The sequence below is a fragment of the Chamaea fasciata genome, unplaced genomic scaffold (assembly GCF_029207755.1).
Source record: "Chamaea fasciata isolate MVZ Bird 193981 ecotype frontalis unplaced genomic scaffold, bChaFas1.0.hap1 SCAF_5, whole genome shotgun sequence".
In the NCBI taxonomy this organism is placed as follows: domain Eukaryota; kingdom Metazoa; phylum Chordata; class Aves; order Passeriformes; family Sylviidae; genus Chamaea; species Chamaea fasciata.
The window spans coordinates 24,693,709-24,718,935 of NW_027094090.1; the positions used below are offsets into that span (position 1 = coordinate 24,693,709).

At 39.6% G+C, this 25,227-nt stretch overlaps 1 protein-coding gene and 1 long non-coding RNA gene across 3 annotated transcripts in view; one reads left to right on the forward strand and one right to left on the reverse strand.

Annotated features, from left to right (window-relative positions):
- Window positions 1–10,102, forward strand: part of LOC136289342 (uncharacterized) — a 31,866-nt gene extending 21,764 nt beyond the window's left edge. The window contains exons 4-5 of one of the 2 annotated variants that reach the window (XR_010720766.1): window positions 9,198–9,445; window positions 10,016–10,102. This is a non-coding gene — a long non-coding RNA (uncharacterized lncRNA). Of the gene's footprint in view, window positions 1–9,197 lie in introns of both variants that reach the window. The other variant, XR_010720765.1, reaches the window with a different exon arrangement.
- MET (MET proto-oncogene, receptor tyrosine kinase) overlaps window positions 353–25,227 on the reverse strand; it is a 90,474-nt gene continuing 65,599 nt past the window's right edge. Inside the window, exons 12-21 of the mRNA XM_066183051.1 lie at window positions 19,066–19,212; window positions 16,913–17,069; window positions 15,966–16,106; window positions 13,346–13,576; window positions 10,832–10,912; window positions 10,024–10,205; window positions 8,361–8,470; window positions 5,743–5,908; window positions 4,703–4,839; window positions 353–4,556 (exon numbers count right to left, since the gene is read on the reverse strand). Coding sequence (XP_066039148.1) covers window positions 4,346–4,556; window positions 4,703–4,839; window positions 5,743–5,908; window positions 8,361–8,470; window positions 10,024–10,205; window positions 10,832–10,912; window positions 13,346–13,576; window positions 15,966–16,106; window positions 16,913–17,069; window positions 19,066–19,212 — 1,563 coding nt within the window. The 3' untranslated portion in view covers window positions 353–4,345. The remainder of the gene's footprint in view (window positions 4,557–4,702; window positions 4,840–5,742; window positions 5,909–8,360; window positions 8,471–10,023; window positions 10,206–10,831; window positions 10,913–13,345; window positions 13,577–15,965; window positions 16,107–16,912; window positions 17,070–19,065; window positions 19,213–25,227) is intronic.

Consider the following 25,227-nt stretch of genomic DNA (forward strand, 5'->3'; position numbering starts at 1 on the left):
TTGCAGACATTAAATGCAGGATGGATGACCCTGAGGGACACAGATTCAGGTACTTGAAATTTCTTGTGGATCATGACTGATTAGGGACTTGGATACCAAACACAAGTGCTGGCATCCTTGTTGGGTCACGCAGGTACTCCTTTTGATAGTTAAATTCCAAGCTTCAAATGCCACCCCAACTCTAAGTACATCAAGAATTGCAAGGCTCTTAATGGGTACAGCCTGTGGTTAGGCAAGAGGCTTGCTATTCAAACAAACTAAGCCACAGTTGTTGACAAATATTCAGCATCTTTCTCTGACATATTAATGGCTAGGAGGCTGATGAACTATGTGTTTGATTTATTGGTGCACTCTGTATTTTTAGGTTTCTGAGTTTTTTCCCTTCTCTCCCACAGTTCCACAGGTTGCTCTTCCCGTGTTACTCAGAAAAAGCATATGGACAGACTTGTCAGTTTAACAGTCAATGTGAACAGTAATTATGGAGCTTAAAGTATTACAGTAATTCATTTTAATAACGTGTTTATTCGGTCATAACAACAACTATAAACATAAGTACCATTCAGCTCTTTGCAGATATATGAACTTACTAACATCAAATCTTTACCAGAATCACATATTCTTACAGGTGTCCCAGACACAACATTAACTTTATTAAGCAAAAGTCCATAAATAGTAAAAAATGTCCTCTGTTTCACATTGCAGCGTTCCTCAAGCATGTACGTACAAGTTTGGAGTAACTTCTCCAAATCTATGTGTCATAAACTTCCTTAGCTGTTTTAACAACCATAGAGATGATTTTTTTTTGCCTGCAGCAAAGCCTTTTGTCCTTGAGCAATCTACAATTAGTATCACTCTCAGCAGACATGAAAGTTCATTTCTGAAATGAAAGTGGTGATGAAACACAATACAATATTATCTGCTCATAGCTTGCCTACACACTCCTGCCCTCATTATAAATCTCTCAGTTATAACACAGTCTCCCATGAACGATATATCTCCCATATATCAGTTCTTTATCTGCATTACCTCTCTTTGAAGATCTTGAAATGGTTTGCCTGCAGCAATGGAGATATACTTACGGTGGAGTGTGTTTACAGTCAGTTCTTTTCCTTTTTAATATTTACACAGTATTTCCTAAGGTTGCTACAGTTTATGAATCATGTACATTGGCATACATTTTCTGAAATGTTCACAGTGCAGTATTTTGTGGCCTAACCAAACTTTGTAAATGTCATTAAAAATAAACTTTTTTTAATATAAAAATAGAATACTTTATGTGTTTACACCAGCAAACCCAGTTCTATCCTATTCTAAACAAACTATACAGTAGTATGCACAGAATTCCACAGGAACAGAAATGACATGTGATGTTTGCCCTAAAGTTATAGTACTCTTCCCTAATGAATAGAAGTTTTATTTACTATCTCTTTTCAAAATTGTTTCTCTGGTCATAACTTAGCATTAAAAGTAGGTAATTCACTGGGTTGTGTGATCCAAGAGGAGAGTAAAGAGGGCCCAAAGCCATTTCTTCTTTTGATCAGTCTTCTCTGCTCTTCAGGGCTGGTATGAAGAAGTTACTGATAAGCCTGCTATGGTGGTGTGTTTTTAGGTCAGGGCTGCCTGCAACACCTCCGCTCCTTAGTCACGTCAGTAGCTCCACCCAAGGGTAGGTGGCAGAGCTTCAGCTGCTCCAAGTGACTCACCAGACAGCAGCCTTCAAGTTTTAGTTCTCAGAGTGATCCATTGCTTATTGAAAGAAATGGAGGCTTTTAATTTTTCAGCAAGACATCTGTTGCTATAGACTGTTTGACTCAAAGAAATGGTTGCATGTTGGAATAATGTTGACACTAGAAATGCTTTGAGCTAGATGATTTTCCCTTTGGTTTTTGTACCGTCTGACTATACCAGAGAACTAGTAAGACATAGAATCATAGAATGGCCCAGGTTGGATGGAACCTTGAGGATCATATAGTTCCAGCCCCTCTGCTGTGGGTACAGTGATGAATGTTGAAAATTCCAGGGATGGGGCATCCACAACTTCCCTGGACAACGTGTTCCAGTATCACCACCCTCACACTAAAAATATTTTTCCCCAATATCTAATTTAAACCTACTGTCTCTCAGTTTAAACTCATTCCCCCTTGTTCTGTCACTTCATGCCTTTATAGTCTTGTTCCATCCTTCCTGCACGTTCCCTTCAGGTACTCGAAGTCTGCAATTAGGTCACCCCAAAGCCTTCTCTCTTCCAGGCTGAACAATCCCAATTCTCCCAGCCTTTCCCCACTAGAGAGGTGCTCCAGCTCTCTAATCATCATGGCTGATGATTGATGTCCTTCCTGTGATGGGGCCCCAGAGCTGGATGCAGCACTCCAGGTGGGGTCTCACCAGAGTGGAGCAGTGGGGCAGAATCCCCTCCCTTGAGCAGCTGGCCACACTGCTCTTGATGCAGCCCAGGATACACCTGGCTTTCTGGGCTGGGAGGGCACTTTGCCTGCTCATGTCCAGCCTCTCATGCACCCCAAGTCCTTCTTGGCAGGACTGCTCTGGATCTGTTCACCCCCAGCCTTCTGTTGATTCAGGGGTTGTCCTGACCCTGCTGCAGCCCCTTGCGCTTGGTCCTGTTACAACTCTTGGCATTTCCACCAGCCCCCTTCTTGAGCTTGTCCAGGTCCCTCTGGATGGCATCCCATCCCTCAGACTTGTCAACGGCACCACTCAGCTTGGTGTCATCTGCAAATTTGCTGAGGGTGCACTTGAGCCCTTTGTCTGTGTCATTAATGAAGATATTAAATAACACTGGTCCCAGTGCTGACCCCTGAGGGACACACTTGTCACTGATGCCCATTGGGACTCTGAGCCATTGAGCCACATCCCTCTGGATGTGACTAGCCAAAAACCTTCTTATTCATCTAACCATCAAAACATCAAAACATCTAAACATCAAAATCCATCTCTCTCCAGTTTAGAGAGGACATTGTGGGGGGCCATGGCAAAAGCTTTAGAGAAGCCTAGATAAATGACATATGCACACCTCCTCTTTTCCACTGGTGTAGTCACTCCATCATAGAAGGCCACTAGGCTGGTCAGGCAGAACTTGACTTGCCCTTGGAGAAGCTATGCTGGTGTCTTGAATTCGGGTGAAGGACCGCCCTGTCCTTCATGTGCCTTCTAGGAGGATCTGTTCTATGACCTTCCCAGGCACAGAGCTGAGGCTGACAGGTTGGTGGTTTCCAGGGTTGTTCTTTGTTCTCTTCCTAAAAGACAGGTACACTGTTCCCCCTTTTCCAGTCACCTCGGACTTTTCCTGACTGCCATGACTTTTGAATATCATGGAGAGCAGCTTGGCAACTGCACCAGCTAGTTCCTTCAGAACTCTGGGATACATTTCATCAGGTCCCATAGACTTGTGCACACTCAGGTTTGCTGGGTGGTCATGAACCTGGTCTTCGCTTACAGTGGGAAGGGCTTTGCTCTCCCCATCCTCATCCTGTTATCCATCCATTCAAGAGGTGTGAGAAGAGATGTAGCCATTGAAGACTGAGGAAAAAAAGTTAAGTACCTCAGACTTCTCCTCATCCATCAGCATTGTTTAACAGAGGGGGAACACCTTCTTTGTCTTTACTTTACCGATTAACGTACCTGTAGAAGCCATTTCTGTTATTCTTTGCATCCCTTGCCAGGTTCAGTTCCAGTTTTTTCTTGGCATTCCTCACCCACTCCTCACTCAATCATACTTTTCTATACTTATTTTACTGCACACTCTTTCTTGATTTTGATTTCTGTTAAGACACCCATGAGGACGGCTATGTTGGCTGCCTAGGTTCTTAGAAACCTTGTTGATGTAGTTCAAAAATCCAAAGTTTGCCCCATGTGGAATGAAAATACATTTTAAACTCTTGTAATTCTCATTGCATTTCTTGGCCTTTTGTGTGAAAACCATTTCTGCACTGCTCGTTATCCTAAAGTACATGCACAATAACAGTCCTTCCAGCCATACTGATTGATGTTCTACTTTCATGGCATTAATGATCAGTCTTTGTTCTTGGGTCTGAGTACACATTAATGACAGTTTGTGGGAGCTAGCTCTGGATGGTAGCACACCGTATTTCTATTTGGTAAATTGATGGCGTTCTCCAAATACTTGGAAATTACTGTGATGTTTATGGAATCCTGTATCCTTAAACAATATGATATTGTGTCCTTTTACTAGTGCAACTTGGGCAACAACATAAACATGTGCAACAGTGTTCTCACAAAGACCGGGCAGTAGAAACTAGTGGACAAAATGTTTTGCTTTTTGTTCATACAACTAAGAATGGATTTTCCTTAATTTCAGACATACCCGTCATGTGTCAACATCCACGTCTGTGTTGTCTTGTGATGATAGAAGAGAAGGATAGGGAGCAATGCACTTCACATTGACATAAGTAGCATTGACATGAACATAGTGTTCCCCAATAAAAGTGGAGAAGATTGTTGATATTTTTGAAACAAGTTCAGAAAATGCTGGACGCATCTCAGGTTTTGGATGCCAGCACTTCAACATGACTTCATACCTGCCATTCAAATAAAAGAAGTGTTCAGTTATGAAATCACATAAAAAGAAAAAAAACCCCAACTTTCTCTTTCCTCCCAGAGTCTCAATTACTACAGTGCCAGAATCATCAGCATTTGCAGAAGTCTTTGCAAACTATTTACTTACAGTGGATCAGGGCAGTATTCAGGTTGCAGCAGCCTTCTTCCTTGTAGTAAGTAAACAGTTATATCAAAAGAATTTACATCAGGATAAGGTGGTGCCCCTCGTGTCATAAGTTCCCATAACAATACACCAAAGGACCACTAAGAAAACAAAGAAATAAATAAAAAGTTAAAGAGTTGGAGGGCTTTACATTCCTGTTTTAGAAGACGGTTTGACAGATTTAAACATTCAACTGCATGGATTTTCCCTTTGAAAAGTTGTTTTACTGCATTCAGGTTTCTTTTAAGTGGGCTAATAAATGCTGTAGGGACTTGAGAAGGCACTTAAATAAGAGCCAGCAAATTTCATCTAAGTAAATGAAAGAAGATAAAAGCCTATAGGCCTGCTACTTAGCTGGTATAAATTGGCAGACCTTTTTTGAGGTTAATGGAGCTCTGCCAGTTTATATGAACTGATGATCTGACTAACTCTGTGTAAATATGTGCTGAAGACAATATTCATAGTGAAAATGCTATGCATCACAGGTCAGTCTGAATCTGGATTGAATGGAGTGCTAAAATACAAAGCAATCCAGCCAACTGACTTCATTGTAACATTTTTTTCTTCATAAATGGCCAGGTAATACTTGAGATTGCTCTAGGCAGCCAGTTAGTATTTATAAAGCAAATAAAGTATTTTGGAGAGCTATGAACTTTTACAAGTCTCCAAGTTAACCTGTTCTGTCAAGCTTTCCAGAGCCCCTCCTATAGCAGGGTTCAGCTCCAACTTGGCTTCTTGGAATGTCCTTAGTTTCCCCTGGAACAGGGTTGAACTCCTGATTCTTTCCTGAGCAGTAAGATATAATCAGGTCAACAAATTTTTCCTTTGTGACTGGGACAAATACACTCTCTGGATGTAAGAAGACTCTTTTTTTCTTATGTGAACAAAAGATAGATTCAAATATAAGTTTTGATTTGGAGTTGTTCCATTAATTAAATACTAGAAAGATGCCTCAGGCAATATAAAAGAAATAAATAGGTGATACAAATATGTTTGTACATTACCACGTCTGACTTTGTTGTGAACTTCTGGGTTTGTAAACTTTCTAAAGCCATCCATTTCACTGGCAGTTTAGCTCCTGTTTTATTGTGCACACTGTAGTATTCTTTATCATAAACATCTCTAGCAAGACCAAAATCAGCAACCTTGACAGTGAATTTTTCATCCAACCTAGAGAAATGACAAAAGGTATTATTTGCAACTGAGCAGGCAAGATTTACTGTGTTGGTGAATTATAATGACCACCTTGCATTTTTGAGACTGTGACTTTGGATAGCAGTACTTTATTTGGGATCTATGAACTAATGTAACACTGAAACAAAAGTGCAGCAAAGTATATTTGACACCCATTTAACACAGTGAATGAACTCAGGAAATGACGGATATTGTTTTGATAATACAATTTGAATTACAGTTATTTTAAAACAATTGCTATGTATAAAAAGATTTTTGCTAATAGCCTGTATATTCTGATTGAGTTCTACATCATTTCTTCCACAGCTGTTTTTTCTTCTGTCAATGCATCACCTTTCCTACTTACTCACAGTTTTGATGAGAAGGGATCCATCATTATCTCAGTGGCTGCCTTTATGTAATAATGTAGTCCTGTAACTAAGGATGAGTTTGGTGTCTGTTGTGGGGGAAAATGATGGCATAACAAAAGTTCTGTTGGGGTTACAGCTCAGCCATACCAGAAGACCTCCTTAGCTCTGCTTCTCCTAAGCTTGGTATTTGTCCTGATAAATGGTATCATTGTCACAAACAGACAGTGTGGGTGCTGGCATTTTCAAGTCTATCCTTCTTTACATGTGCAGACCTAGTCACAGCAAGCACTTTGTTTTGGGCTTCTTTACAGCATCACACAGTCACAGAATGGGTGTGGCTGGAAGGGGCTCCTGAAGATCATTTAGTTCACCGCTATCTCCCCTGCTCAAAGCAGGGTCTGCTACTGCAGGTTGCTCAGAACCATGACCAGATGGGTTTTGAATATCTGCAAGGAAAAGGGCTCCATTACCTCTCTGGCAACCAGGGCCAGTGTTCAGTCATCCATACAATAAAAGCATTACTATGTTTAAATGTAATTTTCTCTATTTTGGTTTGTGCCTGCTGCCTCTTGGTCTGTGCTTGGGCACCACTTAGAAGCATCTGGCTTCCTCTTCTTTAATCCACCATATCAGGTATTTATACATATGGATAAGATCCCCTTGAACCTTCTCTAGGCTAAATGATCCTGTCTCATTGTCTACACATGGCATTTCCCTTGAATTTATGAGGTTTCTGTCTGGACAACTCTGGTCTGTTGAGGTCCTAGTGCATGGGACAGAACCATCTGCTGTATTGACTGATGTTGTAACTTAATCTGATGAAGGTAGTAGGAGGGAACTTTGATGGGTCAACAAGAAACAGTTTATGCCATAGGAGGTTTCTGCACCTCTTCTGGGATAGTGGAATAGAGATAAGAGTCTCTGAGGACTAGCTAGCATGCTAGCTTCCTTTCTGATAGACATCACCACTGTAGCAGGACCTGTACTGAGTGTTGGATTGCACATGGCCACTGGGGAAAGTGGGTGTTGTGGCAGAAGCTCTCCAGGCTCTGAAGTGCTGATCCCTATAGAAGTACAAAAGCAGTCATTCAGTGGTCATGTGAGACACCCTGAGAGCTGTTCCTTCCTCACCCAAGGAAGAGACAGTAGGCCAAGGGGAATGTCCTGTTTCCACTATTTGCACTTTGATTAGATGAACTAGGTCTTTTGTTCAGCAACCCAATGCATTCCTTCTTAGGAAATCTGAAAATCTGCTTGTGGCTTTTTTCATCCCTTAAAAAAGCCAGTACCTGTAAGAAAATGTTCTTTTTCAGAGGCTGTTTAGCTGCACGGGTATGCACCCTTGAAAAAAGAATAAGACATCTGATGTCACAGGTTAATGACCTTTTTGCAGCCAGAGTTCCAGTTTATGATGTGCTAAAAATAAACTTTAATGTTTAAGGCTGTGCCTCATTAATTCACAACATCAGTGATAAATCAGCATAATCATATTGGTAACTCCTGTATCAATTCGTCTTTGTGGGAACTGAACTGTCTGGCTTCTCAGACACTAGTAAGATTCTTTGAATGTTAATTTGTGTGCCTAGTTGAGCCAAAGTAAGCGCATACTCATGTAATGAAAGACTACTGTCAAGAAGTCTCACTGGTGTTTCTTTGTGTTCGTGTTTTTCTCACAAAGTTCCCCTGTGTTCCCCTCCCTCCTGGTTAGGTGTGGCAGCAGAGACATGCTGCTTCTGAAGAGGCTGGGTGGAAGCACAGCAAGTTGAGGCAACAGCAGTTTAACTTCCCTTAGGAGATGCCTTTTAAACTCTAACCAATGATTTTGAGAGGCTACACTTTCACCTCAGCTTTCTTATTTCTCACACTCAAGAAAAGCTTATGTGTAAGAAATGAGCCCTTAGCAAGATGAGTAGCTCATCAGTATGAAAGACAAACATGAGTATAATTGCAGAGCAGTGAAAAAACAACCATCTTTTGACTAAAAAGTAGAAGAATCCTGGACACTCCAGTTTATCTCACCTCACTGTTATACACAGAAGAGTGTGGTAACGTGGCTGAAAGTAGATGTTTGTACTTACATACAGTTTCTTGCTGCCAAATCTCTATGGACAAACTTTTTACTTGCAAGGTATTTCATTCCTTTTGCGACCTGAAGGCCAAATCCAATTAAATCTTTTACTGTTGGATTCTGTAAAATACAAACATTTATGATAAAATCAATGCAGAAGCTTTCATAAAGCAAGCATCAGACTGCTTTGTGCTGTGACTCTTTAGGTTTTACACACCTCTCCTGCCACCAGAATGATCAAGAAAGGTTGATGCTTGTACTGAAACTGGTTTAAGTCAACTTCTTATCCCCAGTGAGAAAACACACTCAAAGAAAACAAAAGAGCTGACAGTCTCCAGAAGAGTAGAGTTTGCAGCATAAGCAGCATAACCTGGCCTGGGAAGTGGAACAGTATGCTGAAACCTCAGCATCACAGATGATACAAAAAATTCACTTATGTGGACTTAGAAGTGATAGCATATAACTCAGTAGAAGGTACTAATTATGAACTTGGAGCTCAACAGCTGGAGATGACCAAGAAAAGAGAAAGTAGTCTTATTTGGGACAAAAAAGGTGCATCAGTATGATGTCATGAAAAAGGCAAATGAGACCTTAGCAGTTACCAGAGGAAGATTTCTGGCAATGATTTTTAACTCTTTCTGCTTGCCTACATGGTGAGATGATACTCAAAATGTTAAATATCAAAATAAATATAAACATAAACATGTAATCTTTTATGGGCAATCATATGACTTGTTATGTAATAGTAATGATCCTACAGATTTTTGTGGTTTTGATATTGCTCCTTATATTTTTTTTTCTGTGGAACAATCTGATTCAAGTGTGCTCATTATTCTATTTATTTCAGGAGGGACCGTGGCACTATTTACAGACAACGGCCCTGGTGCTTGTAGAATGAAAGAAGCTCAAATGGGAGCAGGTTCCAGCCTCAGAAAGCTTAACTCCTCCAAAAATTGGTCGAAATGCATTTTTTTAAATTGTACTGGCTATTGCTGATTACCATAAAAGCAAGGACAAAATCCTGTTGGTTGTAATACTGTGAAATAGGAAATACTGTGAAATACTACAGTATAAAGTGGGCTTACACTGCCTGAGGTAAGATCTGTGGTCTCCTACTTGAGAGAAAGTAGTGAGGCACAATCTACAGTCTTTCAATAGAAATGTGGAAGATTGCTGATAGGAGAATACTCATTGTTTGTATAACAGTTCATGTTTTTCTTTCTTAAGAAGAAAAAATATTGATAATAAATGAACTGTGACACTAGCTGGACATGGAGTTCCTTTACCTAGGAGCTGGAGGAGCAGATGTTGATGACTGGCACAGCTGTGCTAAAGTCAACAGAGATGTGGCAGTTTAACCAGCAAATGATTGGGCCCCTGAACGTAGATCTCATAAACACATTTGTTTATAAAGAGGCTTATGGATGGGAAATGAGAAATACTTATTGCTGATAATTTCTGGGAAACATTCTAGAGAGGAATCTGAAGGGGAGGGGAAGGAGTGGCAGTGCTGTGGCTGGGCTCGATGCCAGACTAAGCAAGTGCTAAAGGTTAAGGTGTAGTAACAGCAGTAAGTTGCAGACATAATGTAATTATGAGAGCTGGTAATGTGTGGTGTTGGAGCAGGGCGTGGCCAGACTTGCATTGCCATTTATACCTCACCAGGTACTTACGTGAGTCTCATTCCTAATGAAGTTTCGAAGGTCTCCATGTTTCATGTATGGAAGAACGACTAATGGGGATCCTTCGTTGGGCAAACAGATCCCCAGGAGCGACAGAACATTGGGATGAGTGAAATCTTTCATGATTATTCCTTCTTTCAGAAACTGAGCTACTTCTTCCAGGTCTGTAATCCCTGAGAAATCCAGTAATAAAAGGAGTTAATTAAAAGAAACAGAAACAAACTAGGGTTTATTTCTCTATAGCATCTCGTATAACAAAGTGATAGTGAGAGACTACAAACATGCTCTCCACCTCCCACATTACAACCAGGTTATGTGCATTGATTTTCCTTCAATAACCAAACCAAAATAACCAACAGGCTGTTGGTGATTTTAATTCTGTTTCTTCATTTCTTATTTTGTATGATTCAAAATTGAATAAAAACACTTGAGTGAAGTCCTTAATAAATGTTGTTATAGTATCTTCCTGTTTTTCCAGCAGTTTTGCCCTCTCTTCAGCAATTTAGCTTCCAAACCAAATCATTAGTACTCAGTAGAATAAAAAAATAATGCTACCTTTCCCTTATTTTCCATCTTTCTTTTCTTTGTAGAGGAAATATATGGACATTTCATTTGATGTAAAATATATGCCAAAGAGTTGTGGTAGTCTGAAGTAACTGGAATTGCTCCAAAGATAAATCTGATTCAGCTGCAACTAAGAATCTTTGTTTGTGAATGTATGCTTCACTGGAATTTATTGGTTCACCCCAGTTATCTTTGGAATTAATCGTAATGTCTCAGTATTAAACATGTAACTCACTATTCAGTGACTTCACAGCACAATGAATTTTCCTGCTATCGTTATCCAGCAATGTCCCATGGTACACACAGCCAAAATGTCCTGTGTAAAAAAATGAGCCGTATTAGCTTTAAGAAGTCAAATTAGCTTTCTGGTATTTTCCATAATTGGGTAGCAATTATACTGTAAGAAAATGATCACATTCCATTTCTGTCCAATTCCCAACACTTGTAATATATACTTTCCTAACTAACATATTAAATAAATGGAATAGGACCATTACATAAAACCACCATTCATAAAATCACCATTTTATAAAACCATCATTACATAAAATGAAAACTCTATTTGCAGCATAATTGGTATTTCTTGGCCTAAATGGAGAGTATAAATAATGACAAGGCTGGCGCCACAAGTATTTCATGTTCTTGTAATGACTACGCACACAAAACCCATGTCAGCCCATTCCCATCATCTTCTCCTGTGACACAGGTGTCAAAGGAAGACACCTGGAAAGCACAGGGAGCAGTTAGGAGCCAACATGACCACTGAATTGGTGGTTCCCAGTGATCTGCAAGCCCATGCTAAGTGGTCCACTGGACTGTAAAAACTTGATACATCTGATGCGTTGATGGAAAAGACAGCCACTCTGGGATTACAGTTGCTCAGGTGTTGCTATTCCATGGAAAATGTTAAAGGTGATGTGTTGGCCATGGATAGTTTGGGAGTTGCTCTACTGATCACAGACTGATGACACCACTTGGCTGTTTTTTCTATGGCCTAGTTCCAAGTATAAAATATCACTAAAAGATGATGAACAAAATTTGCCTTCTTTCTCATGGTCTAAACAGTGAAATGAACTGCCAGGGACACAGAAATCCTGTGCTTTCCAGTCAAGCAAATGATATTGTCTACCAAAACTTACTATGTTTAGTAAGTCAGGTTTACCAGTTTGGGAAACAGTGAAGTTTGAGCTCCAGGCTCACGCATTAATTTCTCCAACTCAAATTATGTACATACAGTTGTGGCTTTCTTTCATAGATGAACTATTTACTGGACACTTAAAATACTAATAATTGCATTTAGAAAGCTTTTTTTTTTTTTTTGGTTTTTTTTTTGTTGTTGTTGTTTTTGTTTTTGTTTTTTAAATAAGTGTGAGTTCTTCAGTGTGAGAGAACAAGACTATCTGATTAATTTTACTATGTTCCAGTCATAAGCTCTGGTCAGAGCTCAGTTGATTTTGCTTTTGGCTTGAGGTAAAATTAATCCAAAGTTTGTTTTATAAAAGCAACTAAAATCCCATCAGACCACAGATTACTTGAACCCCAGGCACAAATCCTAAAGCTTGGATTGGGTGTGTCTAAAATATTTTGGGTTTTGGCTCACTTCTGGTTAGAAAGGAGAAAATTTAAAACGGTTAATTATTTTGGGGTCATTCCAGATTTTTTTCAACATTTAAAAAATGGGAAATTACTTGGAGTTTTCCAAAACAAAAAAGAAAAGAAAAAGGCCCACCCTTGCTTTGGGGATGATGAAGTGTAATACATAGAAGTGAAACACACTGACTGTTTGTTTGATTTGTGGCTCTTGTCCTGCAGAGGAGGCATTAAGAATATAATTTATAGCCAATTTTTTATCAGTATTCTGATACTCAACAAGAGACCTCTCATGCATGATCTGCAGAAATACTGAAAATCCAGTCTGTACTTTGGTTACTAGCAGGTACTCAATCATACAGAGTTTAAGAATTGCCCTAACAGAAATACTGGCTTGGGCTATGAAAGGTGAAGGGAACTTGCTTATGAAGATGTAGAGGAATAAAAGTGATGAGAGAAATTTAGAAAAATAGGAGACTTGCTAAATCAGGGACAAAACTAAGGGGAAGTGAATCAGAAACCACATATTTCTGCAGCTGGCATGAGAGGAATGAGGTGATATGAAGAGCATTTGCTGGGAGGAAACAAGCAGCAAATTCCTCAGACTTGGTGGAAACCTGAGGAGGGAAAAGGGGTGTGGGCATTTCACCTGGGCCATGGTGACTTTTACTGCATACACTAACGACTGCAGGACTCTGCTGTGTCATGTAGCAATCCTGACAAATAGGCTCCAAGTTTAAGGTCACTTGTGTTCCTGCCTCAGCATCCCCTGCCATTTAGGTGTGTGCCTTAGGTTTCACATAATATCCTGTGACAGATTCACTCCCATACCACAGCCCCAGGGATCAGAAGCCCTGGTTGAGCTTTCTGTAGCCTGGAAAAGGGTGAGAGTGAGGCAGCTGGAGGGGGACCAGCAAGTCCATGGATTCAAAAAAGCCTTCTTAGTTGGCAGACTCCCTCCTGATGGTGTCTTCTCCAACTGATCAACTGCACTGACTTCAAAGGAAAGCCCCTTCATTTCCCCCTTGATTCAGTGCATGGCATGCAATGCTATAAGAGCTAAAAAGCTTGAAAATAAGACACCTTATTCATTATGATTTACAATGAATGGCTGTGCAAAAAGGGGAGCAGTTTGCAATATAAGAGTTGCAGTACCTACCTCTTCCTATTACTTCACTGAAGTGCACAATCAGACTGTCGGCACCAATAACCACATGCTGCACTTCTTTGACCAGGTCGGGATTTAAGGCACTGATGTCAATGTGGACATTAGTCTGGAGAAGTGGACTGGCTAAATCTGAGTCTCCACTAGACAGAATCGGGGAGAGGTCAGAGTGAGGATACTGGGCAGGTCTGCACGATCCATTCTGAGATATGCTTGGAAACTGATCTGCAAAATGAACAGAAACTGTTATAATCCTTTCAAACTTCGCCTTGAAAAATGAAGAGCTTTACTGCATTGGTAAGCAAGGTTTGATTTCAACAGTTTGGAAGTGGCTTGGCTTTACAGAAGTTTTGGTCACAAAGGGAAAATGAAAATATGCATTGGTAATCTGCCAACCTCCAGAAAGACCATGTTACTAGAAACTTATGCTTGTCTCAGCTCTACTTTTATGAAAGTAAATGGCAAAACTTCCACTTTTCTGAGGGGATGGAATGAAGCCTTGTCACTTCTTGCCAAATAGAAGTTACAGCATTTCTAGCAACTGGGTGTAACAAGAGTAAAACCAGAAAAATTACAGCAATATCAGAGGAGGAGGTAGTGAACAATTAAAAATATGAAGGTTTCTATTATTGTCATGTTCTAATTTGGTAGGGAGCATTACACTTCATGAAGGTTTCCAAAGTGCTGGTGACTAGGTGTATTTATCCAATGGTAAATATTCAACCAGGGAAATGCCTAGAGGTGATTCATTTCCTGTAACTGCTGAAGATAATACAGTTGGTGCTACTCATGAAAATAACATGAGCCATCAGATATAGCAGAAACGTAGCAGGAGTATCTATTTGAGATTTCTTTTTTTTACCAACAGCCTGTTGTTCAGGTATTTCAAATTGGTTTTGTTTAAAACCTTTTTTCCTAGCACTTTGTGTGACTGAATGAAAGAACCATGTTTAGTTTATACCAATTTCAGTCTGGAGTGATTTCAGTGGAGTCGATGAGCTGAATTTAGTCCAGGGTCAAAAACAAAAAAAGGGGAGTAAATTTACCAACAGAAATCATCAGGTATCTTATTACAAAAAGTAAAACAAAACAAAACAAAACAAAACAAAACATTGCACAGACATGCTTTATTTATTTCTGCATAAAACTTGTGAAACTTTTATAAAGTACTTTTATCACTCTGGGTGCTGAGAAATACTCTGTTATTTTATCTAGGAGCAAAAATATCAACTCCTACAACTTATCAGTTTATTTGTAACTAAGGGCAAATATCTATTTAATAAACACAGTAAAATAATCTAGCCATGGCTGCAAAATAACTTTTACAGCTGCTAAATGTAAACCTGCATGTTTTCTATTGTTTTTTTTTATTTTATTTTATTCTTTGATAATATTGACATTACTACAGGAACATTAGATGAACACATGCCCTTCTTGGATGCACTCTCCACTGTGCTTTGCCAGTACACAGTGTCTGCAGGACCACCGTGGATTGACCTTCCACCAAGGATCTTTGCAAAATTATGTCTCATGTACCACTTTCCCTCCTAACCAGTGGCATGGGCTTTCCTTTCCCTTTGGAAATTTTTCAATCAAGAAACTTCCTGTACGAGCTGGTGGCAGCAATTAAAGAATAATAGGGGAAGCTGGGAAGAGGCTTGTGTCTCAGACAGCTCTGTGATTGGGGCTTGCAAAGGTGGAATAAAGATTTAGAGTTCTTTCTGCTGTGTTGTATACAGCAGCACCTGAAATAGTACAAGACTATGTCTGTACCAAGACTAACAGATATCTGTGATATCTCACACACCATAGTGTAGTAACTCCTTATAGATAAAGGCTCTTTAATGGTAATCACAGGACATGGTCTCTGCATGTGTTCAAGGAGCCTAGCATGGTATGATAGGTGTAGCAGACTGCTTCTTTGAAGAATACCCACTTTAAAATCATATTACACAGCACGAAAATATATTTGGCATAGGATTATTCTTCCCTGATAGAGGCATAACAGCGCACATGGACCTCCATTCAATTTGTCACAGTTTTCATATCCTTTTAGTCTAATGTTTAAAATTAACATTTATGCATTATACAATGTCCCATTTTACAGGAGGGGCATTAACAGCCAAAAGAATATCATTTTACAAAATTTCATGTCTCATGTTGGGCCAACAGAACTGGTTTATTATAACTGTAGGAAGTCACTGAGACACACTAAACCTTCGGCCACTTGACGTTATTGTAAAAATTAGTATTTTCAGAGCAGATTTGCACATGGAGTGATGGATCTTATAACAACACAGAAAGAATCACTATATACACTAGCTCCTAATAACATGTGGAGCATACTTACAGAGAGTTTTTTACTAATTGTATTTTATTTATTCCTTCAACCTGAGTAGAAGGAAAAATCCTTTGCACTTTAATCTTGGGAAGCCCCTGAGAAGCTCAGTTAAAATAGCAAGCCTGTGAACATGTGAGAGTCCCAAAAATGCAGACACAGACAAATCAGATGAGAAACTGAAATTAGGATACTGATCAAAATAGCTATCATCTGAAGACATGAAAATCAAGATGTGTAAAACATCCTCTATACTGATTCCTAATAGAGGCATACCTTCTAGAAAAGTTGATCTGTAGTCTACAGATTCGCTTGAAACCATTTCTGTTGTTGGACTTACACTCCTTGCACTCACCAGCCTGTCCAGGTGAGGAGTGTGCACTCTGCCATCATAACGAACTAGGTCACTTCCAAGATCTGAAGGGAGAGGAGAAAGGAGTATTAGAAAACCCTCATGTTTTCAGTATGCCAATATCGATTTATCTATTTATTTAAATTTAGTTGTTCTGCTCTGCTGGGAAGAAGGTCAGGTTGTTGCTGTGGCAGATGTGCAGGACTTGAACTTGAGCTATTTTTACCGTGCAAGATTTTCTGCAAAATAATCTTGTGTTGAAGACCCACTCGCAGCTATACTGAAAGATCAAAAACAGCTTGGAAGACTCTAGGGTCAGCTTAATGATCTGACCATGACAGTGCATCAGGACAAGAGTTGGTTATACACTAGCTCCTCTCTGCCTCCCACCTTACATAGTGTGGCAGCTCCCACTGGAAGGAAACCCAGACACAGGGTCCAGAGAAGAACCAGAGTCTGACCAAGATTTGAGGTAAAAAGAGACCAGGAGACTGCAGTGCCCTGTCTTGCACAACTCAGGCACAGCCTGGAGAAATGCAAGGCAACTGGATGAAGCTAAAGTACTCGTGATTCCATGCATGTCACTCATTCCCTCTTCCAAAGCTGATTAGGGAAAAGAAGTTATTAAGTTTTCCTAATAGCTCAGAATTCCCCAGAAATCCTTCTGCTTAAGGCATAATGTGGCCCCTCACCCAGCTCAGGCTCTTGCCAAGCACTGAAATGCAGCTAAACATTGGGACTTGATTGTGAAACCTCTCCTGACAGGTTACAACAGGGCAATGCATAGCAGTTAAGCAAAGCATAAAATTATGTCAATTTTAAAAATCTAAGAGAATAATGGAATTATTTGATGGGATTGGCTATGATGAACCTTTAATTTGTTTCTTCTTCCTTCTCCAGAAGAAAACCACCAAAAAGATAAAAATTAAGATTGATGTTGAAAGAATTCCAGCAATTAGTCCCGTGAAATTCTGATCTTGCCGGATCAGCACTTTTCCGATAACTGTTGACAAAACTTCTTGCTTCCACTGAAATAACAAAGAAAAAAAAATAGGGTAAGGATTTCCAAAGACAAGTAAGAACTAGATTATTAGTACTAAAGTATGAGCTGATATGTCCCATATGTATTAAATCTTGATTTTGTGGCGCTGTACTGCAATAATACACTGTGAGTGGAGAAACTGTGATATTGGTGTACATGAAAACAGATCTACATGTTAATGGCTCATTTCTCACCTTCCAGAGCCCTGGTGGTGACACAGCTCTGTATTTGATACACTGCACACACAGCATGCATTCGCATGCACTCTGGATAACAGGGTTCCACTGTTACCAGATGCTAATTCAAAATGTTGAATTCATACTTTTAACTCATATGGTGCACAGAATGGGCCTATGGCTATATAGGCTGAGATTTACATTTAAAAAAATAGCCCAACTATCTTTAATGTGTATCCTGGCTTAAACATGCTGTAACATCAAACTCACTCTCTTGTTGACAGCGTGCTTGCAGTTTAGTTCCCAAGGTCACGTGAGCCTGTCCCTTGCCAGCTTCTAGCTTGCTGACAGTTTATAGAAACAAAATAAAAAAACCAACCCCAAAAACCAACAACCAAACAAACACCAAGCCAGCTAACTGGGAAAAACTGTTTTAGGTCACACAGCACTAGCTCAGTCAGTTGGAATGCATTTGGCCATCTTTTCCTCTTGTGGAATTCATCCCTCTGGGTACTGCAATGATGGATTTGCCCGTCAAAAGAGCAAATTTTCTTCTTCGCTGGGCAGACTACAATTTCTGAGTCTCCTTGCCAGTAAACAAGTAGAAACCTTATTTAACCCCTTCACGTTCTGTTCTTTTCTGTGCGTGAAACATGTCACTCATACCTGTTTCTTAGAGGTTAAGAAAATATCACATAGTGGAACTAACAGAATGCAATGTTAGTCCTGGTTGCATATGTAAAAATACAACATATTAACTGAATGGAATCTGTGCACAAGTATTATATGAAACCAGGCACTTAGAAGTCTGGGAGACCTACACCAAAAGGAGAGCTGCATCTAATTTTAGAGTTTGCCTGATGTATCCAAGAAAATGAATACCTACTTTAAAAAGAAATTAAACTAAAATAAATTACTAGTTACTATATTAATAAATCAAATTAGTTATTACTATTTACTTAGATTGCAGTAGCACGTAGGAATATCATTCACAGCCCAGGATCCTGTGAGATGAATGCCAAAAAGACATAGAAAGAATAGATGTCCCTGCTTCAAAGAGCTTACATAGACTTTGATCCTAACCACACTTATATGAGCAGCAAAGTCTCCACTGTTTCAGTGAATCAGAGTGCAGTTTCATAGTTTAAAAGTAATCCCATTCCAATTTCCTTTTTTTATATATTTAAAAAATACAAATGTATTGAAAGATTTATGTCTTATTCTATAAATCAGTATGTCTACAATTTAAATTTGCAGTTGCACACTGAATGACTCTAATGAGACCACCTTTAAAGCAATGACTCAGTCATTTGTCCTAAGTGTCTTCTTCTTACAAAAAGAATTGAAATGAAACTATAAAATGCAGACAAAAAAAAACCCCAAAAAATCTTTCAGGAAAGATTTGATCCTCTTGACCGCAGCAGAATGCTTTGTTGAAAAAAGGGCTTGTGAGTTCCAAACTAAAACTCCTCCATTATAGCTTCTCATTCTTCCCCACATTTCCTCTTGTGTTTGGATTAATAACTATAATTTTATTTCTGTGCTTAGTTCAGGTCCTACTTTGTGCCTAAGGCTCCAGAAAGGCTCTGTACAAACAGGTAATAAAAACAATGACGATCATATTTATTTTTAAATAGCAGATATTATTTGAATTTCCATCCCAAACAAACAGGGATAGACATATCTCTGTAAGCACAGGCTTAGGCTTAAATTTTATTTAGGCTTAAAGTTTATTGGTTCAATAGTGACACTGTGAATAATAATAAAAACGGCATTAATATCTCATGTGTGGTGTAGTTGCCTCACCTCTATATTTAGCTCACTGTTGGATTTCAGGAGATCGCTGGGAACCGTACACAGGATTGATTCTGACTGCAGGAGGAGGTTTTCACAGCTCTTATTTCCAACTTTTAGCACCTCGCCTTTAACAGCTTCTGAATCAATATAATTTCCCTTGGAAAAAAAAATCAATACCATATTACATAACCATCTCATAAAAGTTAAGTAGTTACAAGGCTGGAAAATATTTTTAATGAAAAATAAATTGTGAAATAAAAGACTAATGAGAATTCACTCTGTCCTGTCAATATGCATGTATAGGCTTATTTCATATAACTGTGACTTTGACAGACAAGCCAGTGTACGATGGTAAAGTGTGCAGATAAAATCTGCTAACACTCACACAGCTCATACAGACTTCTGAAATTGTAAATGTCTGAGGGATTAATCCTGTTGGTCCTGTTTATATTTTTGCATAATTTGTGCAAGAAAGGACACATTATGTAACGCTGTTGTTTACACAAAACTCGTATTATATTATCCACAAGCTAAAGGCATCTCAAACATTTTGTTTTGCAAGTGGTTATGGTAGCAGAAGTGAAGCTTTCAAAAAGAAGTAATTAATTTTAATAATACACAAGTCTGTTAAAATCAAGTTCCATAGACCAAAAAGGAAAAGACCTTGGGAAAGTTGAGGCATGAAAAGTACACTTTTTACCCAGAAAACCTACTCTTACATCTCAGGCTTGGATAAAAAACTATTCCTTCTAATATCGTGACAGTAGAATCCAAAGGCCAAGTTTAGCATCTTTTGTGCTAAGGAGTGCATCTCTATTTAAGAAGCTGCCCTAGCCCACATACTGCCCAGCTCAAGATGAAAGAAGAGGCATATCAAATGGGATTAGAAGGGGAGAAGGGAGTATGGGACTAATACAGGCTATTTATATGGGTTGGATATGGGAGTTTTCCATGAGAAGGGAGGAAAGCATCAAAGCTGACACCACTGTGAAGCCTTGTACACTGGGAAGGAAACAAGAATCCTATTCTGAGGGGCAAAAAATCATCTTACTTTGGCATATGTTTTAGATCTGCTTCAGAATGAGACTGAATCCTGGGAAAATTGTAATAAACATATAGGAGAGACAGTTTAATGTCCTATTTTAATGGCAAAGCCACACCCCAGGTAAATGCTTTTTAATTGCTGACCATAAAAGTCCATTTTGCACTCTATCTTCTGTCTAGTCGAAGCCATTCTGTTTGGTGTTAAGGAAGAAAATATTCCTGGACCAGGGAGCATATGAAGGCTTATTGCTTCTTAGTATGGACACATGTGGCAGATTGTGAGCCATTCATGTTCAAATCTTTCCTCTGAATGATGTACCTCAAAAGAGTTGAATTTAATTCTTCCATCTTCAGGATAAATATATTATCCTGGAGAGTGTGGTTGAGTGGTCTCTTTTACACCAAAGCCTAGAATTTTTTCTCCACCAAAACTGATGGGGGAAAAAAAAGTCATACTGATATTTCCTGAGGTGGTCTTTAGCCAGTTATAAACATGGTAGGTTTTACATACTACTATGATCATTATGTTACCATTAATACACTATAGTTTCAAAAATATTCACTATGATATCTAAATACATTAAGAGTTTCAAAACACTTTCAGCAGTGGTTTTGCTCTTCTCGGGACAACAGAATTTACCTACAGTTTTAAGAAAAGGAGGAAACTGGTTCCTGTGAGAACTGGAAAAAAAAAACTTCCTCTCTTCAAATGTGTATTACCCCCTTCTTGTTGAGCAATGCCCTTGAATGCAAGCTGGAGAAATTAATCTTCAAGCAGTACTGGGTAGCTGTTGCAGCCCAATCTGATAACACAACCACCTCACAGCTTTAGAGAGATGGGAATAACTTGGGTAAAAGTCTAAAAGTAGCAGAAGAACAGTAGAGTAACTAAGGTGTGGAAATTCTGAGACTGGTGTCAGAAGCATTTTTGAGGCTCCTAAGCAGAGTGAGCAGGCTGACTTGGGAAGAATGAGGAATTACTGCAGCTGCAGAGGTTCCTCTTCAGCTTGCTCAAAAATACCAGTTTCCATATTGCTCTCTTTTGGACCAGGTTTTGAGAGTAACAATTTCCTATGCAATGTGAAGGAAGATTGACAATAGAGTGACCTATAAATAGGCAAGAAGATTTCTTTAAGACAGTCTCATAAAGAATGTGTTACACTGGCTTAAGAATAGAATAAGCAATTTAGTAAATCTTGTCCTACTCTGAGTTTTAAGACAGAAGTGCCAGAGCACAGCCAAGATCTCAGATGTGCTGTATAGCATGCCAGTTGTTACATATTGAATTACAACTGTGCTATGTATTTCTCTAGTGGAAGATTTATATTTGTAAATATACTTTAGCTTCTGGTGGCCCATGCCTAGGCCTCCTCTGGAATAATGCACAAAGTCCCCGCACCAGCTTAGTGCACAATCCCAACCCCAGAACAGACCAGGCCTTTGGGCTAACTGAAGAAAGATGCTTTTCTTATTTATTTGTTGCCTAGGCTTTTGCTTGTTTGTTTGCTTGTTAGATGTTTTGTTTTGTTTTGTTTTGTTTTGTTTGTTTTGTTTTGTTTTGTTTTGTTTCACAGCTAAATGCTCTGGGCTGCCAGCAGCCCAGTTTGCAGGTCTGGATCAATGACTTCTGGTGGAGGCAGCAAGTGGATTCTGTCCTTTTCAGCAGACTCAGTAGTGAAACACCAGAATTTCTCCTGCCCTGACAGCTTTCCATGTTGGCAGGAGATGGGAGCACTTCTGAAGTAGTGTCTTCATGGTGTTGAAGCAGAGAGTTGTCTGGTACCACTCTATCGTGACCCCTCTGACTGGGGCATTGTGGGCACCAAGAGGCTTGAAAGAGCCATGTACTTGTCAGAGGAAGACAGTGATGATGTGGGACGTTGAGAGGCCGGCACTGAAGTCAAGGAGGACTGGCATTTGTGGCACACAGTGCCCTGACTGTGTTTTAAATAGAAAACCTAATGTTTTCTTGTGTATAACATTTTCTTACAAAAACATCTTGTGGTCATCAGGGGAAACCAAACAGAACATTTCAATCGGTACCCACTGTCATTTGATGAAAGCCAAATATGTCACACTAGATTAGTTAGATTGAAAACCTTGTGATAAAAGCTCCCTCCACCCCTCTGAAACTAATTAAGAAAGAGATAAAAGAACTTTGGTTTGGTAGAACAGACTGTTCACTGAAGCAAGCTGCCATTTGATTTCATGCTGAGCTTGCTTAATTACTGCACAAAATATGGTCATGAGGCATGTAAACTTGTGTGTGTGTGTTTTTGAATGTGGGTACGGGGCAAGGGAAAAGTGTTGCCAATATGGCTTGTAATGCTCTTTTGGCTCCTAACTATAATTTATGAAAGTTGTCTCACTGTTTTGATAGAAGCACCCCACTATAACTAATTCCATTTAGAGGAAGATGTTAAATTGGTGCCTGCTCATGCTTCGTTCTAGGAGACCAGCTTTCACTAATGCTGTCTTCCAGCTGGTAGTCAGGAAATAACCAGGACATTAGGCTTAGGGACATCTGCCTTGGGTGCCATCACTACAGGTCAACACTATAAAATTGTGACTTTGGTCACTTGCCACCACGACAATCCTCAGTCAGCCTTTCTTATCTAAATGTTTTTTTCCCAGCAATATACAGCACCAGAGGCTTCTTCAGGGAGAATAAATGAGTAAACAAAGTAGACAGTTTAAAAAAACCAACTAATTTTTGACCCTCAGTGTCTCTGAAGGTTATAGAGCAAGTCCTCATGGACGCACTTCCAGGCAGAGGAAGGACGATTGGGACACGATTGGGAACAGCCAGCACAGGTTTCCCAAGAGTGTATTTTGCCTGACCAACCTTCTATGCGGACAGGACTGGCTCTCTAGATAAAAGGAGAGCACTGGATAAGTGGACCTTGGTTTTAGCAAGTTTTGCAGCACAATCTCTCCTAGCAGTGGAAAAAAAAAACCAACTTAGGATGGTATGGACTGGATGGATGGTATATAAAATGAGTGAAAAATGGACTGGACAGATATCAAATCTTCATTTGCCAATGGCTGATACTGGGACTGCTTAAAATCTTTTTTGACAACTTGGACAAAGGGATAGGATGCTCTGTCTTTGAGCTTTCAGATATCAGACTTAGGAAAATGACTGGTATACTGGACCATAATGTGAAATTAGGCAGCAGGATGCCACTTTAGTGATGAAGGCTCAGCACACATTTTAGCAGCAGCAAAGCCAGTGGAGTGAAGGTGATTGTTCTGCTCTGGTCAGCACCTATGGAGAATTGTGTTAAGTTTTGAATCCCACAGAAAAAGAGAGGTACTGACAAACTGGATGAAGTACAGAAGAAAGTCACTGAGCTAGGAGGGGAGTTCACGCATAAGACACACAATGCAAGGCTAGTGGATCTGAGTGTTTTAAAGCTAGAATCTTCATTCTTGGAAATTTTCAAAACTCATTTACACAAAGCCATAGGCAGTCTGACCTAATTTTTAATTTAGCCCTGTTTTGAGCAATGAGGTTAGACTATGAAGACCTCCAGAGGTTCCTTCCAATCCACATTATTCTGATTTTTTTCCCAAATTAGTCCTCTTTCCAACTGGTTGATATGCATGACCTGGAAAATACTGGAAAACACTGCTGTCATTGCACAGAGGCACTGAGCCATGCAGCAGCTATATATTCCCAGATCTCTGTTGACCCGCGCAGCAGAACTCTTTCTAGTGTTTCTCCATAACTGAACAAGAGATTTGCTCTGCACTGAGGAAGAAGTGATTGTATAGCTAAGAGCTCCAAGTAGAAAAAACAACATAAAAAGTAAAAATCAGACTAATTGTTCTTTGGTATTTGCCCAAAAACACTTTGCAGAGATAGATGAATATTCAGAGTTTGACTGGAACTCAGCACGGCTGACAGAAACTCTGAAGTAATCTGTCGCCCTGATCTTTTTCAGCCTTCTGATGTTTGCATTTTTGTACTGGAGTTTTTCACAGACTTTTAGGTAAACCAAAAGTAATGTTTTGAAAACTGTGCATTCCTCTTTGGAGGAGGGACAATTGATGGACTTCTAGGTTGCCCAATGGGGTCGGAGAGGTGTCAGCCTCATCGCCCAATCCCTGGTCAAACTCCAAAAACTATACAAATCGAAATTGAGAAATAAACACCTCTCTATCTGCTCTGACAACCTGATGGTGTGAGTGTCGTTCTTTCATGTCTGTCTAGCAACAGTAATCCTTCTGATGTCTTGTAGCCCAGAAGTTGGCCCACTGGACCATCTTAGAGTCAAAGACCTTAGGGCTTCAAGATTTTTTCACTGTGATGGGGGAGACATTTTGGCTTACAGAGCTATGCAGGAGTGACACAAAGAGATGACCCAAGTACTGAGATAGACTGTCTTCCATAAAACATTTTTATCAATTATATTTGATATAAATTATAGATATCTATATAAATAACATATAAATACCAATCAATTTTCATAAGCATTCACTGTAAACTAGAAATACCCATATTTATACCTTTTCTATTTAATACTCAGAAAAAAACAGATTTCAAGAAATTGGACTCTCTCAAAATGGATTAAATTTCTTGGCAGCACTGTAGTAGAGAGCGACCTGTGCTATTAAGGGCCCCAAATTCCTAAGAGATGCTTCTCAGTGCTATGTAGGCTATTCTCAGTGCACTTTGAAGAGGCATTCAGCATCAACTTTGCATTTTTCATGGATCCATAAATATTTAGGCTACAGCAGTGACTGATCCTCATGAGTGACTTTGTGCACAGTCCAGAGTTTCCCTCAGCTCAAGAGAACCAAAGAAACCAGACCACATCTTTTGTGAGGAAGGACACATAACCATGTGACAGTAAGAGCCAGGGCTTGTGCGCCAACCACATACCTCAGGTTCTGGGCTGCTGGCCATGTTTAATCCTAAACTAGTGGCACAGCTTGTTGCAATCAGAAGTTGATGCAGTGGGGTTCTCCCATGAGGACAAGGAAAGCCTCTCTCCCTCTTCACCTGATGGCAACAACCACCCTGATACATACTTTTTGTCTTTGTTTTCAGCTCTGTATCTTTTAAATTGTGACAACTGGGCTCGGGTGAATGCAGTGCTGAACACAGTGCTCTCTCTGCCC